Source organism: Populus trichocarpa, chromosome 2 (genome assembly GCF_000002775.5).
Source record: "Populus trichocarpa isolate Nisqually-1 chromosome 2, P.trichocarpa_v4.1, whole genome shotgun sequence".
Taxonomy (NCBI): Eukaryota; Viridiplantae; Streptophyta; class Magnoliopsida; order Malpighiales; family Salicaceae; genus Populus; species Populus trichocarpa.
In genome coordinates this window covers 21,748,140-21,761,214 of record NC_037286.2, presented here as the reverse complement: position 1 = coordinate 21,761,214, position 13,075 = coordinate 21,748,140, and the positions used below count along the sequence as shown (strand labels likewise).

At 38.4% G+C, this 13,075-nt stretch overlaps 3 protein-coding genes across 3 annotated transcripts; 2 read left to right on the top strand and 1 right to left on the bottom strand.

Moving 5' to 3' along the window:
• Positions 1-632: 632 nt before the first annotated feature.
• LOC7489897 (uncharacterized) lies at positions 633-1,403 on the top strand. Its single transcript, XM_024595034.2, has 4 exons — positions 633-690; positions 802-886; positions 981-1,108; positions 1,228-1,403. Exons 1-4 carry the CDS (start codon positions 633-635, stop codon positions 1,401-1,403), a joined length of 447 nt encoding a protein of 148 aa, XP_024450802.2.
• Positions 1,404-3,655: 2,252 nt separating this feature from the next.
• On the bottom strand, positions 3,656-5,640 carry LOC127904988 (uncharacterized). Its single transcript, XM_052450400.1, has 2 exons — positions 5,106-5,640; positions 3,656-4,145 (listed from the first exon to the last, which is right to left on the bottom strand). The coding sequence occupies exons 1-2, from the start codon at positions 5,150-5,152 to the stop codon at positions 3,656-3,658; spliced, it is 537 nt and encodes a 178-aa protein (XP_052306360.1). The 5' UTR covers positions 5,153-5,640.
• Positions 5,641-7,682: 2,042 nt separating this feature from the next.
• Positions 7,683-9,668, top strand: LOC127904962 (uncharacterized). Its single transcript, XM_052450281.1, has 2 exons — positions 7,683-8,988; positions 9,309-9,668. Exon 1 carries the CDS (start codon positions 7,905-7,907, stop codon positions 8,703-8,705), a length of 801 nt encoding a protein of 266 aa, XP_052306241.1. The 5' UTR covers positions 7,683-7,904; the 3' UTR covers positions 8,706-8,988; positions 9,309-9,668.
• Positions 9,669-13,075: the final 3,407 nt, after the last annotated feature.

The following is a 13,075-nucleotide window of genomic DNA, read 5'->3' as shown; positions in this document are numbered from 1 at the left end:
TCTTTTTTTTTTTTTTTCACTTTTCTCTCTTCCATCAAAGGGAAACATATGCTACCATTAAAAACTCAACAACAACACCACCATCAAAACAATCTTCTCTTCTCATCCCATCTCATCTCATATATATATATATATATAGGTGTCCGGACAAGTTTACGTTCATTTTAACTAATCCAACGGGCTCTGAAGTTAACGATCATGTAAACTTTCAGTAGCTATCATATTAACAACCACAGGACTCGAACTTGAGACTACAGAGAAAACAAACTCCTTAGTCCCAAGCTCTTATTATCTACTAAATGGTTTTATTCTTAATTTTATGGCTCATGTAATCTTGAGAAATCGGGGCCTTAGGGAAGGCATTTGAATTTGGTTTTTGAGTTATTTGTGGTGATAGTGATGGATGAAAACTTGAGGGAGAGAGAGGGGGTTGTTGTGATAATGATGGAGGAAAATTATGGCGACTGAAGGAGGTGATTTCTTTATTGTTAGAAAGATATAGAGCATTAAGAGATTTTTTTAATGAATAAGGTAATATTAACTTTTTTTTAATTACTTTTTACTTTTACGTATTTTTCAATAGTTTTAATAGATTGATATTAATTTTTTTTTTTTAACAAAACTTAACAACAATGCCTCTTAAGGCACTGAGTGACACCGACCGACCCTTCCGTTCCCAACTAACGCCGCGTAAACCCACCACTCTTTCCCGCCATGTTTCTCTTGACATTGAGTTAAAGAAGCCCTCGACCTGTGTTCGTTTCAAAATTTTGTTAACTTCTTATATACATGCATTTTCAGGATTGAATATGAGGAGGAATTGGACAGTGAAGGTTAAGGTTTGTTCTAAAGCTGAGAGATCGAGCTTCCCTCTGGAGAAAAGGGGGTTCTTGCTTTAAATTCCTGGGTTTTGCTTTCTGGGTGTGTTTAGATGCATGGGAACTAGGCTCTGGATATGTGGTTTTAATTGTTCTGTGCAGAAAAGTTGTGGAACATGCATGTCTGCTCAAAGCAGAGCAGGTTTTGTCTGATGAGGATGAACAAGAAACGCTGGATTATCTGTATGCATTCCAATATCAAATGCGTGGAATTGCTGCTGTTTCTCTGGGTCACTTCCTTTTTCATTATTCAATTACAATATGCGGAAAAATGGAACTTTGGCATACATTTCTTGCACATCTTGCCTTACACACAGTCATGTACATGCCCTGTTTTCTTTTTCTATAGGGCGAATCTCCAATGACAAAGTGGGAAATTATACTCGTGCTGTTTTCATGCGTTTCCAAGCAAAGGAAGATTTTGCACAGTTCTATGAGAACCCTTTCTATTTGGAAGACTTGGACGAACATGTAATGCCATATTGCCATGTAAACACCATAACTCCTATTTTCTCTAAGATTTGACTGGTATTTCCTTTAACATTCTACCAATTTTACCTAAATTAGAATCTTACCAGGTGCCTTTTCTATTTGGCTTAGTTTTCCCGCTTTATGGTAGGATTTAGTTAATGTAGAAGAAAAACTGAATTTGCATAGATTGTTTTGGAGAAAGAGGACAGAACAACAACAATTGTGTTGTTTGTTTTATTAACGTGAGCACTATAATTCCTTTCTCTCAAATTACTACTGATTGAGTTTTTCTTATGTATTTATATAGGGTATACATTACATCTCTACTTTATCTACAAGGATAAGGAAGACGAGTCTTATCCTTATCCTTGTGGATGATCTTTTCCATTGTGGATAAGAATTCTGCTCTTGTGTGCTTCCTATAGATAGATTTTGATTGTATATCAATCACTCCTATAGCTGCTGTTTTCTTATCAAATTAGACTCCCATGTTGGTTAGAGTTTGTTGCATTTTGAACTTCTTTCTCTCCTAACATTTATCCACTAATTCCGGGGATGTTGCTGACAGCAGAGTGTGAGTGTTCATCCTTATTTCTCCTATATTCTTGAGTCACCTTATCACTCCATCTACTCACACCATAGTTACTGTCGTTAGAGTGTCTACTGCTAACACTCTCCCTCAAACTATGCTTGGGTTGAAGGCATAGTTTGTTTTGAAAACTTGTGAGGGCTGCCTTTGACATTTGCTTTGTGAAGAGATCTGCAACTTGTTCATTAGTGGAGATATGTTTGGTGATCAGTTGTCCAAGGGCAACTCTCTCTCGCACAAAATGATAGTCTAATTCGATATGTTTGCTTCTGGCATGGAAGACAGGATTGATTGTCATATGAAGAGCACTGAGATTGTCACAATAGAGTGTTGGAGGAGATGTCATTGGAATGTGGAGATCTTTTAGAATAAAAGCTAACCATGTAAGCTCAGCTGCTGTATTGGCCATTGCACGATATTCGGCTTCAGTGCTAGAACGCGATACTGTATGTTGCTTCTTTGCGCACCAGGAAATGATGTTTTTACCCATAAAAACACAGTATCCTGTGGTGGAACGTCTAGTAGTGAGGCATCCTGCCCAATCAGCATCTGAAAAGGCAGAAAGATCAAGTGAAGTATTGGCAGAAAAATGTAGACCTATATTAAGTGTCCCTTTCACATATTGTAGAATTTGTCTAACCATTTTTAGATGTGTCATTGCTGGTGCATGCATGAATTGTGACACATAATTAACACTATATGAAAGGTCTGGCCGTGTGAGAGTGAGATACTGTAGTGATCCAACTAATCCTCTAAAATGGCTAGGGTCTTCTAGAGGGATATCAGTTATGGAGGTTTTTGTTTTTGCTTCAAGAGGTGTGCTCATAGGTTTACAATCTGTCATTGTAGCACGTTCAAGTATAGTCAATGCATAGTGTGACTGGGATAAGTGGAGTCCACTCCTTGTTTTGTAGATTTCAATTCCAAGGAAGTGATGAATAGGTCCCAAATCTTTCATGGTAAACTCGCCACTTAGGAGTTGAATGAAGTTGCTGACAAGGGCCTCTGTAGATCCTGTGAGCAACATATCATCTACATAAAGTAAAAGTACTAGCAAGCCATGTTCAGAATGAAGGATAAATAAAGATGGATCAACTAGGCTACAGATAAATCCATATTCAAGAAGAAAAGTGCTGAAACGATCAAACCAGGCACATGGAGCTTGTTTGAGACCATAGAGAGCCTTCTGTAATTTGCAGACATATTCTGGATGTTGTGAGTCTGCCATTCCCGGTGGTTGCTCCATGTATATATCTTCAGTGATGTTACCATGCAAGAAGGCATTCTTTACGTCAAGTTGTCGAATAGGCCATCCTTGAATTAGTGCTGTACTGATAATCATTCGTATGGTGCCCGGTTTGACAACTGGAGAGAAGGTTTCAGTGTAGTCAATTCCATCAATCTGATAATACCCTTTTGCAACAACACGAGCCTTTAGTCTGTCTAAGGATCCATCGGGTTTCAGTTTTGTCTTAAACACCCATTTAGAGCCAATTATATGTAGGTCCGGGGTGCGTGGAATAAGGGTCCATGTCTGATTTAGCTGTAGGGCAGCAGATTCTTCTTCCATTGCAGTTTTCCAACCAAGATGAGCCAGAGCTGTTTGAACATTTTGTGGTTCCCTGGGTACACTTTGAGAAGCTATGGATGTCAAGGCATACTTTGGATTTGGTTTTACAACTCCACGTTGAAATCGTGTAACCATAGTGTGAGAGTCTTATCCTTGAGACTGTTGTAGAATTGTTGATGTAGGCTCTGCTCGTGAGGATTTTGCCTGTTCTGTTGATTGGGAACGAGTGATCATTGGGTGATGAGTTGTAGCTGCCTCGGATGCTATTTTTGCAGGGTCTATTGTGGAGACTGTCACGATTGGGGTAGAGTCTGTTATTGCTGGAGAATCTGCTACTGTAGGATCTGTTATTATCCCTGTTGCTGTGAGATTTGTTGCAACATCTGTTATGGATTCTAGCATTGCTTCTACTGTAGAATCTGCTGCTGTAAACTCTATTGCTGCTTCAGAGCTTGTTTCTGCTGCTACACGATCTGTTACAGGATACACTGTTACTGCTGTCCCTGTGGTGGTGCAGGAGACCCCGCTGGTTGTAGTCTGCTGTCTTGGGGAAGCTGTATGGCAGGTGTATTTTGCTCCTGTGTAATTCCTGGCAGAGGGCTGCAGCTTGGGGTTGTTTCCTTGTTCTCTATATTTCCTGAAACACTTTGAGAAATGTGAGGTATCCATGTGTCAAAGATTTTAAATGTATGTGATGATGGCTGAATGGTGGTTGATGGTTTGTATGGAAACATTGTTTCATCAAAGACAACATGACGTGAGACTAATATTTTTTTGACATGTATATGGACATGAAATTTGATGGATAATACCTGATGTATGGAAATGAGATGTAAGCTTGGAGTTGACAAATTCTCCACCTCCATCAGAGTGGAAAATTTTAATCTTTTTGTTGAACTGCAGGTTAACATATTGTTCAAAGGAAAAATATTCATTCACAAAATCAGACTTATGTCGCAAGGATATAATCCATGTATATTTCGAAAAATCATCTACTAAACATGCATAATATCGAAATTTACCAATGGATAAAACAAGAGAAGGTCCCCAAAAGTCACAATGAATTTTATCAAAAATACCAGTGCTAGAATTTTCCGAACATGAGAACGGTAATCTGCTCAATTTTCCTAATTGACAACTATCACATAGATGCTTGGATTTCAACGTTCCCGTTACATCTATCAAGCCCTTATTTTCAACAATTGTAAAGCTAAGAATTGTGGGTGTCCTAGACGCTGGTGCCACACTTCAGCAGAACCTGTTCTAAATCTTGTTGAGAAATATAGTTTTGGTGAAGTCGGAAGGACATAAAGATCACCCTTGCGAGTCCCTGTGATTACTGGTTGTCCTGTCTTTCGTTCCTTGACATAAAAATCAACGTTAGAAAACTCACAGTTAACAGGAAATTGCTTAGTCAACTGACTTACCGATAGTAAATTTTTCGTTAGCGTAGGGACTAATAAGACATCTCGAAGAGGTAAAGCAATTTTCTGCTGTTTAATTTGTGTATCCCCAATACCAAGGATTGGTATTGAGGATCCATTTCCTATAATTATAGAGTCAGCTCCCTTATATTTACGAAGGTTGGTTAACATACCTGATTGTCCTGTCATATGGTTGGAGGCACCTGTATCGGTTGTCCATTTTGTTTCTGCTAAAGTGTTGTCCATAGTTAAAGCTGCAAGTGCGTGTGGGATTTCTTCATTGTTGAAAGATTTCTTCGGTATCTACCAACATATCTTGGCAATGTGGCCTTCTGTCCCACAATATTGACATTTTTCATTGCGAAAATTGTCTCTTTCTGTTTGTGTCATCCGGTGTTCTCCTAGGGGTGGAGGACGTCGTTGTGTGTCTGCTGTGGTGGGGATTCTATTGTGTTCCCTGTATTGTTGTGCTTGGAAGCCTCTCCCATTTGAAGTGAATTTTGATGTGTTACCACGATAGATTGAGGATGGTTGTTGAGAGCGTTGTTGACGATGTTGTCCATAGAAAGCAAGTTGTTGATGACTCTGTGTGTGTGTGCAATATCTGTTTGAGACAAAAACCAGCTGCATCTCTGATCAAAGTTCTGAAGATGGGATACTAGTTCTGGATAGGTTGGTCTTGGGGGTTTCAGCATAGTTGTGTTGGGGGTTTCAACATAGTTGTGGTGAAGGTTTCATATTGTGGACCAAGGCTTGTGAGGAGACAGAACACCTTTTCTTTGTCAGGAACTGGTTTTCCTATTGCAGCAAGACTATCACACAAGCTTTTGAATCTGCAAATGTGTTCATCCATGTTTTTGTCTTCATGTTTGCGGAAGTATGTCATCTGTTGGCGAAGAGTAAACTCTATTTCTTGAGAGTCTTTTGCATAGGCATTCTTGAGTACTTCCCAGACATCATATGCTATTTCTACTCCAACAACAATGCTGAGGGCTTATTCTGATAGAGTGCCAATGATCCATCCTCGTAGAAGTCGATCTGACTTGCGCCAGGAGATGTATTCATTAGATAGCATTGGTGTAGAGTGTTCTGTGTTGGTGGTTAAATCTTGTGTGGTATATTTGGTGGGGGATGGTTCTTCATCTGTAAGGTGGCCGATAAGTTCCTGGCTTTTTGCTAGTGCCAGTGCTTATTCACGCCACAAAGGGTAATTTGTTGGATTTAGCTTGAGAGTAATGAAGTTACCAACATTGAGAGAAAGTGAGGTCATTGTGTTGTTTGGCTAGAATGTGCTCACACAAGCTCTGATACCAAGAAGAAAAATTAAATTTGCAGAGATTATTTTGGAGAAAGAGGACAGAACAACAACAATTGTGTTGTTTGTTTTATTAACGTGAGCACTATAATTCCTTTCTCTCAAATTACTACTGAATGAGTTTTTCTTTTGTATTTATATAGGTATACATTACATCTCTACTTTATCTACAAGGATAAGGAAGATGAGTCTTATCCTTATCCTTGTGGATGGTCTTTTCCATTGTGCATAAGAATTCTGCTCTTGTGTGCTTCCTATAGATAGATTTTGATTGTATATCAATCACTCCTGTAGCTGCTGTTTCCTTATCAAATTAGACTTCTATGTTGGCTAGAGTTTGTTGCCTTTTGAACTTCTTTCTCTCCTAACATTTATCCACTAATTCTGTGGATGTTGCTGACAGCAGAGTGTGAGTGTTCATCTTTATTTCTCCTATATTCTTGAGTCACCTTATCACTCCATCTACTCATACCATAGTTACTGCCGTCAGAGTGTCTGCTGCTAACAAATATGGATTATGAATCTGAAGCTGAAGATGATATGCTTCGTATATCTCGTAAAGGAGAGGTAAGCCACTTACTTCCACTTTTTTGACTGCTTCTCGTTGGTATATTTTGCAGCAGAGGTCTTTGAGATATTTGTGAGTAGCACTGGATACAAAGAAGTAAGAATTTTTGTCTTCTGTTCACCTTTCAAGTACCAGTCTTTAAATTATCCATGGATGCTTCAGTGTCCTATCTTGAATATTGGACTCTCTCTCGGAATTTATACTTTACTTTGTAATTCTGATGTTATAGTTTAAGCTTTTAAAATTAAGTTTTTCAAAACGTTACTCCCACTCAATCTGGGTAGACACCTAATATTCGTTTGAACATGTAGATGCATGTTGAAAAAATAGGATTTAATTTTACAACTTCTAAACTGGATTTGAAATGTTACATCGAACATTTCTTTTCTTCATCCACTTAGCATTTTTCAATTAATTTCTATTTGATGCACTTGTCAAAACAGCAGCTAAAGGTGATGGTTTGAATTGAAGGCCGACTTGCTTGCTTCTGTCTAAAGGTTGAATCTCTATATCTAGTGAAGATAAGTCTCGATTTGTCTCTTGGGACATCGTTTAAACTGAGCAGCATACCTGTGACTGTTCAATCTGTCTATCCCAACTGATTCTTCGAAGCCAGTGATAGAAAAATGAATTTACAGCAGTGTCAATGCCTCTCCTAATCTTTTTCTTTTTTTTTTCCTTTAAAAAACATCAAGTTTACTATTGGACTGTATACCTGAAGAGAATAGTAATAATATATTATTTGACATTAGTGAGTAATTAAACTGTTTGAATTGCCTTTATTTTTAAAATTATGGAAATCAGTCTCAAAATCAGTTAGGATCTTAGAGAAATATTAGTATATATGGTTTAGGAAAGAGAATCTAGTATTAACTATCCAGATTCTCTAGATTATTGCTTTCTAGTTTAGTGTAGGATACTTTCCTATCTAGTATTTATTTCTTGTTTTGAGGGTCAGTAGGTTAGCTTCTCTTCCCTATTTATTGTACAAACATACTGCTGGTAAGATTAAAAAAAGAGAAAGACTTCTCTCAAAATTCTTCATGGTATCAGAGCCTACTCCTGAACCCTAATCTACTTCTCTAAGGCATGGCAGCAGCAGGACAAAGCTCTCTCTCTGAGGTGACCTCACAACCAGGAACAACCTCTCATGGTAGCCTTTCAGGAGGCACTGAAGGCACATCACACCAAATCACAGGGTACAAACTCAATGGATATAATTATCTTCAATGGTCATCATCAGTCATGATGTTTATTTGTGGAAAGGGCAAAGATGACTACCTCACAGGGGATATCATCATACCAGAAAAGAATGATCCCATGTTTCGAACATGGAAGACTGAAAATCATATGGTAATGTCATGGCTGATCAATTCAATGACCAATGAAATTGGAGAAAATTTTCTCCTATATGGAACAACAAAGGAAATCTGGGAAGCAACAAGAGAAACCTACTCAAGTTCTGAAAATACATCAGAACTGTTTGAGATTGAGGCAGTGTTACATGATCTACGCCAAGGAGAACTTTCTATTACTCAATACTTCAACACTCTCTGCCGTCATTGGCAGCACCTAGATATGTTTGAAATTCACAGCTGGAATTGCCCTGAAGACACAGTCCTATATAAAAGAATTACTGAGCAGAAAAGAACTTTCAAATTTCTTCTTGGGCTCAACAAGAACCTTGATGAAGTTAGAGGAAGAATAATGGGAACCAAACCTCTTCCAAATCTCAGAGAAGCATTCTCTGAGGTTAGATGTGAAGAAAGTAGAAAGAAAGTAATGATGGGACCTCACAACTCAGCTCAGATAATGGAAGGATCTGCCCTTGCTGCTCGAGGCTATTCAAACAGCAACTATGACAATCGACAGAGGAAAGGAAGACCCTAGTGTGATCACTGCAACAAACCAGGACATGTCAAGGAAAACTGCTGGAAGATTCATGGCAAACCTGCTGATTGGAAACCATCAAAATCAATAAATGACAAAGACAGATGTGCCAACAATGTTATCTCAGACAACAACCGAGATAAGAACACCATTTTGCCAATAGAAACAAGTCCTTTCAGCAAGGAACAACTTGAGATCTTACAGAAACTCTTCAGTCAAAATTCACTGTCTCAACCAAATATGTCAGCCTCTGGTTCTGGATCTGGACTGTTAGCACAAAAAGGTAAATTTTCAACAGCCCTTACTGTTAGTAAGAAACACTCAAGCCCTTGGATCATCGACTCCGGAGCATCAGACCATATGACAGGAGATGCCACTCTTCTTAATGAATACAATCAGTGTACTAATAATTCTACAGTCCATATAGCTGATGGGTCTTCCTCCCAAGTTAAGGGAATAGGCTTGAGCAGACTCTTAAGGGACATGATCCTAAACTCTATTCTCCATGTTCCTAACCTAGACTGCAACCTACTCTCAATTAGCAAATTGACTCGTGACCTGAATTGTGTTGCTAAATTCTTTCCTCATTTGTGTTTATTTCAGGATTTGGATACGGGGAAGAAGATTGGCAGTGCTAAGATGTGTTCTGGGCTCTATCTACTCAAAAGTGAGATTCTTTTAAGAAGACAAACTCAAACCAGAAGCTATGTATCATCCAAGGGTCAGTCAGCTTTAAATTTTCATGTCAATAAAGATAGTGAAGTTATGTTATGGCACTATCATCTTGGTCATCCAAACTTCATGTACCTTGAAAGGCTGTTTCCATCCTTCTTTTCTAATAAAAGCTCACAATCCTTCAAATGTGAAATATGTCAACTCTCTAAACATGTTCGCAGTAGCTATCCCACCATTTCATATAAACCATCACATCCATTTGTAATGATTCATAGTGATGTATGGGGCCCCTCACAAGTGCACAATATAACTGGAACTCGATGGTTTGTCTCCTTTGTTGATGATCACACTTGATTGACTTGGTTATTTCTTATGAAAGAAAAATCTGAAGTCAGCCAAATTTTTCAAAACTTCCATGCCATAATACAAACCCAATTCCAGACTAAAATCCAAATCCTAAAAACTGATAATGCCAAAGAATATTTCAATTCTAGCCTTAATACTTATTGTCTAAGTCAAGACATTATCCATATAAGCTCTTGTGTTAACACTCCACAACAAAATGGAGTGGCTGAAAGGAAGAATAGACATCTGTTGGAAGTTGCTAGATCCCTTATGCTCTCTACTCATGTGCCAAAACAATTCTAGGGAGAAGCTGTACTCACAGCAACCTATCTCATCAACAGAATGCCTTCCAGAGTTCTAAACTTCAGAACTCCCAGCCAAGTCCTTCTACAAGCCTTTCCATATACCAAACTACTCTCTTCCTTAGACCCTAAAGTATTTGGTTTCTCAATGTTTGTTCATATACACCATAGAGGAAAATTAGACCCTACCTCTCTCAAGTGCATTTTTATAGGATACTCTCCACACCAAAAGGGTTATAAATGTTATTCTCCTATTCTAAAAAAGGTCTATACTTCTATGGATGTCATATTTTTTGAACATCAAGCATACTATCCCAAGTTTGATCTTCAGGGGGCAACCATAAGAGAATATCAGAATTGGGATATACAATCTGATCATGTAATTAACTCAGGAGACAACCAACAGAGTTTTGTCCAAAGTCATTTGAGTCCTTACACTACACCTCCAGCCTTAACCCAATCAATCCCAGCACCACCAGCCTCAGTCCAATCTCTTGACCAGATTCATCCTACACCAAAACAGATAACAAATCATGAGCTTCTTACCTATTCTAGAAGGAAAAAACTTGGAAAGGAGATAGAGCACACAATACCTCTTGCACATGACCAAAATTCAGAACCAAGTCCAGATTCTACCCCAATATACTCAGGTATGGAAACTTCTGAATGTGAGAATACTGCCTCTGTTATTGATGATTCAAATATTCCAATTGCTTTGAGAAAGGGTGTTAGATCATGCACAAGTTATCCCATCAGCAAATTTGTTTCATATGAAGGGTTATCACCAACCTATCATGCATTTGTGTCAGCCATTGACAGTGTACAGATTCCTAAGTCTATTGAAGAAGCTCTCAAAGATTCAGGGTGGAGAAAGGTAGTGAGTGATGAAATCAGTGCCTTAAACAAGAATAGAACTTGGGAAATTTCTGAACTTCCACCTGGAAAGAAACCAGTTGGGTGTAAATGGTTATTTACTATCAAACATAAGGCTGATGAAAGTATTGAAAGGTTAAAAGCTCGTCTGGTTGCAAAAGGGTTTACTCAGTCCTATGGAATAGATTATCAAGAAACATTTGCTCCAGTGGCCAAACTTAATACAATCAGAGTGCTTCTGTCCCTAGCAGCTAACCAAGACTAGCCATTACATCAACTAGACATCAAAAATGCTTTCCTTAATGGAGACTTGGTAGAAGAAGTATACATGGAGATTCCTCCAGGACTGGAAACATCCTCCAATGTCAACAGAGTATGCAGACTGAAAAAATCACTATATGGACTCAAGCAATCCCCTCGAGCATGATTTGACAGATTTACAAAGACAGTAGCACAATATGGATATTCCCAATGCCAAACAGACCACACACTGTTTGTAAAAATCTCTCCAGAAAAGGAAATAGCAATCCTAATAGTATATGTGGATGACATCATCTTAACTGGGGATTATGAGGAAGAATTGGTGAGACTGAAGAAACTTTTAGCCAAGGAATTTGAGATCAAAGACCTTGGGTATCTCAAATACTTCCTTGGCATGGAAGTGGCACGGTCAAGGAAAGGTATATATGTTTCTCAACGAAAATATATCTTGGATCTATTAAAAGAAACAGGAATGCTTGGATGCAAACCTGCAGACACTCCAATGGATTCAACAAAGAAGATAGGAGCAGAAAATGATAGTATACCAGTGGATAGGAGGAGATATCAAAGACTTGTGGGTCGACTCATCTATCTCTCACATACCAGACCTGATATTGGCTTTGCTGTCAGTTTTGTAAGCCAATTCATGAACAACCCGACAGAAGATCATATGACAGCAATTAATAGAATCTTGAGGTACCTAAAAATGACTCCTGGTAGAGGCCTTCTATACAAGAAATGTGACAACAGAAATATTGAAATCTACACAGATGCAGACTGGGCAGGAAACATTATAGATAGGAGATCTACTTCTGGATATTGCTCCTATGTTTGGGGAAATCTAGTAACTTAGAGAAGCAAGAAACAACATGTGGTATCTAGAAGCAGTGCAGAATCTGAGCTGAGAGCTCTAGCTCTTGGTATCTGTGAATGAATGTGGATACAAAGATTACTTAAGGAACTTGGCATGGAATCATTGACACCTATCCAGATGCATTGTGATAATCAAGCAACCATAAGCATAGCAAAGAATCCAGTTCATCATGATAGGACAAAGCACATTGAAATAGATCGACACTTCATCACAGAAAAGATTGAGAAGAACATTGTTAACCTCATCTACACTCCAACAAAATCTCAGATTGCAGACATCCTCACCAAAGCTCTACCAAGAACTAATTTTGAGGAATTGAGTCACAAGCTGGGCATGTATAACATATACAACCCAGCTTGAGGGGGAGTGTGGAAATCAGTCTCAAAATCAGTTAGGATCTTAGAGAAGTATTAGTATATATGGTTTAGGAAAGAGAATCTGGTATTAACTATCCAGATTCTCTAGATTATTGCTTTCTAGTTTAGTGCAGGATACTTTCCTATCTAGTATTTATTTCTTGTTTTGAGGGTCAGTAGGTTAGCTTTTCTTCCCTATTTATTGTACAAACATACTGCTAGTAAGATTAAGAAAAGAGAAAGACTTCTCTCAAAATTCTTCAAAAATCATGCTAGCTACATCTTGGATCCTTGCATGCACTGTGACTTAGAGAGAGGAATTCCCTTCATTTTCAAAAAGAACAAAAATGTTAAGCCAATTTTACTAATGAAATAGTAAAGTAAAAACGACTGCTCATGGGCTTTGCACAGTGTATTTTCAGGGAGTCAAACTGAGCATTCTTTGATTCCTGTCTTCTTCTCAAGGCATAGTGTATTTTAGGGGGGGAAGAGAACTATAGCTAGTGGCTAGAACCAATACAAGAGATCAACTGTTGTCGTTGTGTACTGAGGACTCAGCATCAGATCTTGGGAGTTGAAGTACTGAAGTTTGACCTGCCTCTGCCAAACTAACAGAGAAAATACATAAAAGCCTTGTATCTTCACTGAGGCTGTGATAGCCCACCAGAAAATGCATCCTCTAGC

Bases quoted from the DNA above. Each gene is read 5' to 3' on its own strand.
- LOC7489897 (XM_024595034.2), top strand. From the start codon at position 633: ATGCCTCTTAAGGCACTGAGTGACACCGACCGACCCTTCCGTTCCCAA. The intron at 887-980 runs GTTCTTGCTTTA...TGTTCTGTGCAG, and splicing joins TTCCCTCTGGAGAAAAGGGG to AAAAGTTGTGGAACATGCAT. The intron at 1,109-1,227 runs GTCACTTCCTTT...CTTTTTCTATAG, and splicing joins AATTGCTGCTGTTTCTCTGG to GGCGAATCTCCAATGACAAA.
- LOC127904988 (XM_052450400.1), bottom strand. From the start codon at position 5,152: ATGGACAACCGATACAGGTGCCTCCAACCATATGACAGGACAATCAG. The intron at 4,146-5,105 runs GTATGTTAACCA...AAAGTGTTTCAG, and splicing joins CCATATGACAGGACAATCAG to GAAATATAGAGAACAAGGAA.
- LOC127904962 (XM_052450281.1), top strand. From the start codon at position 7,905: ATGGCAGCAGCAGGACAAAGCTCTCTCTCTGAGGTGACCTCACAACCA.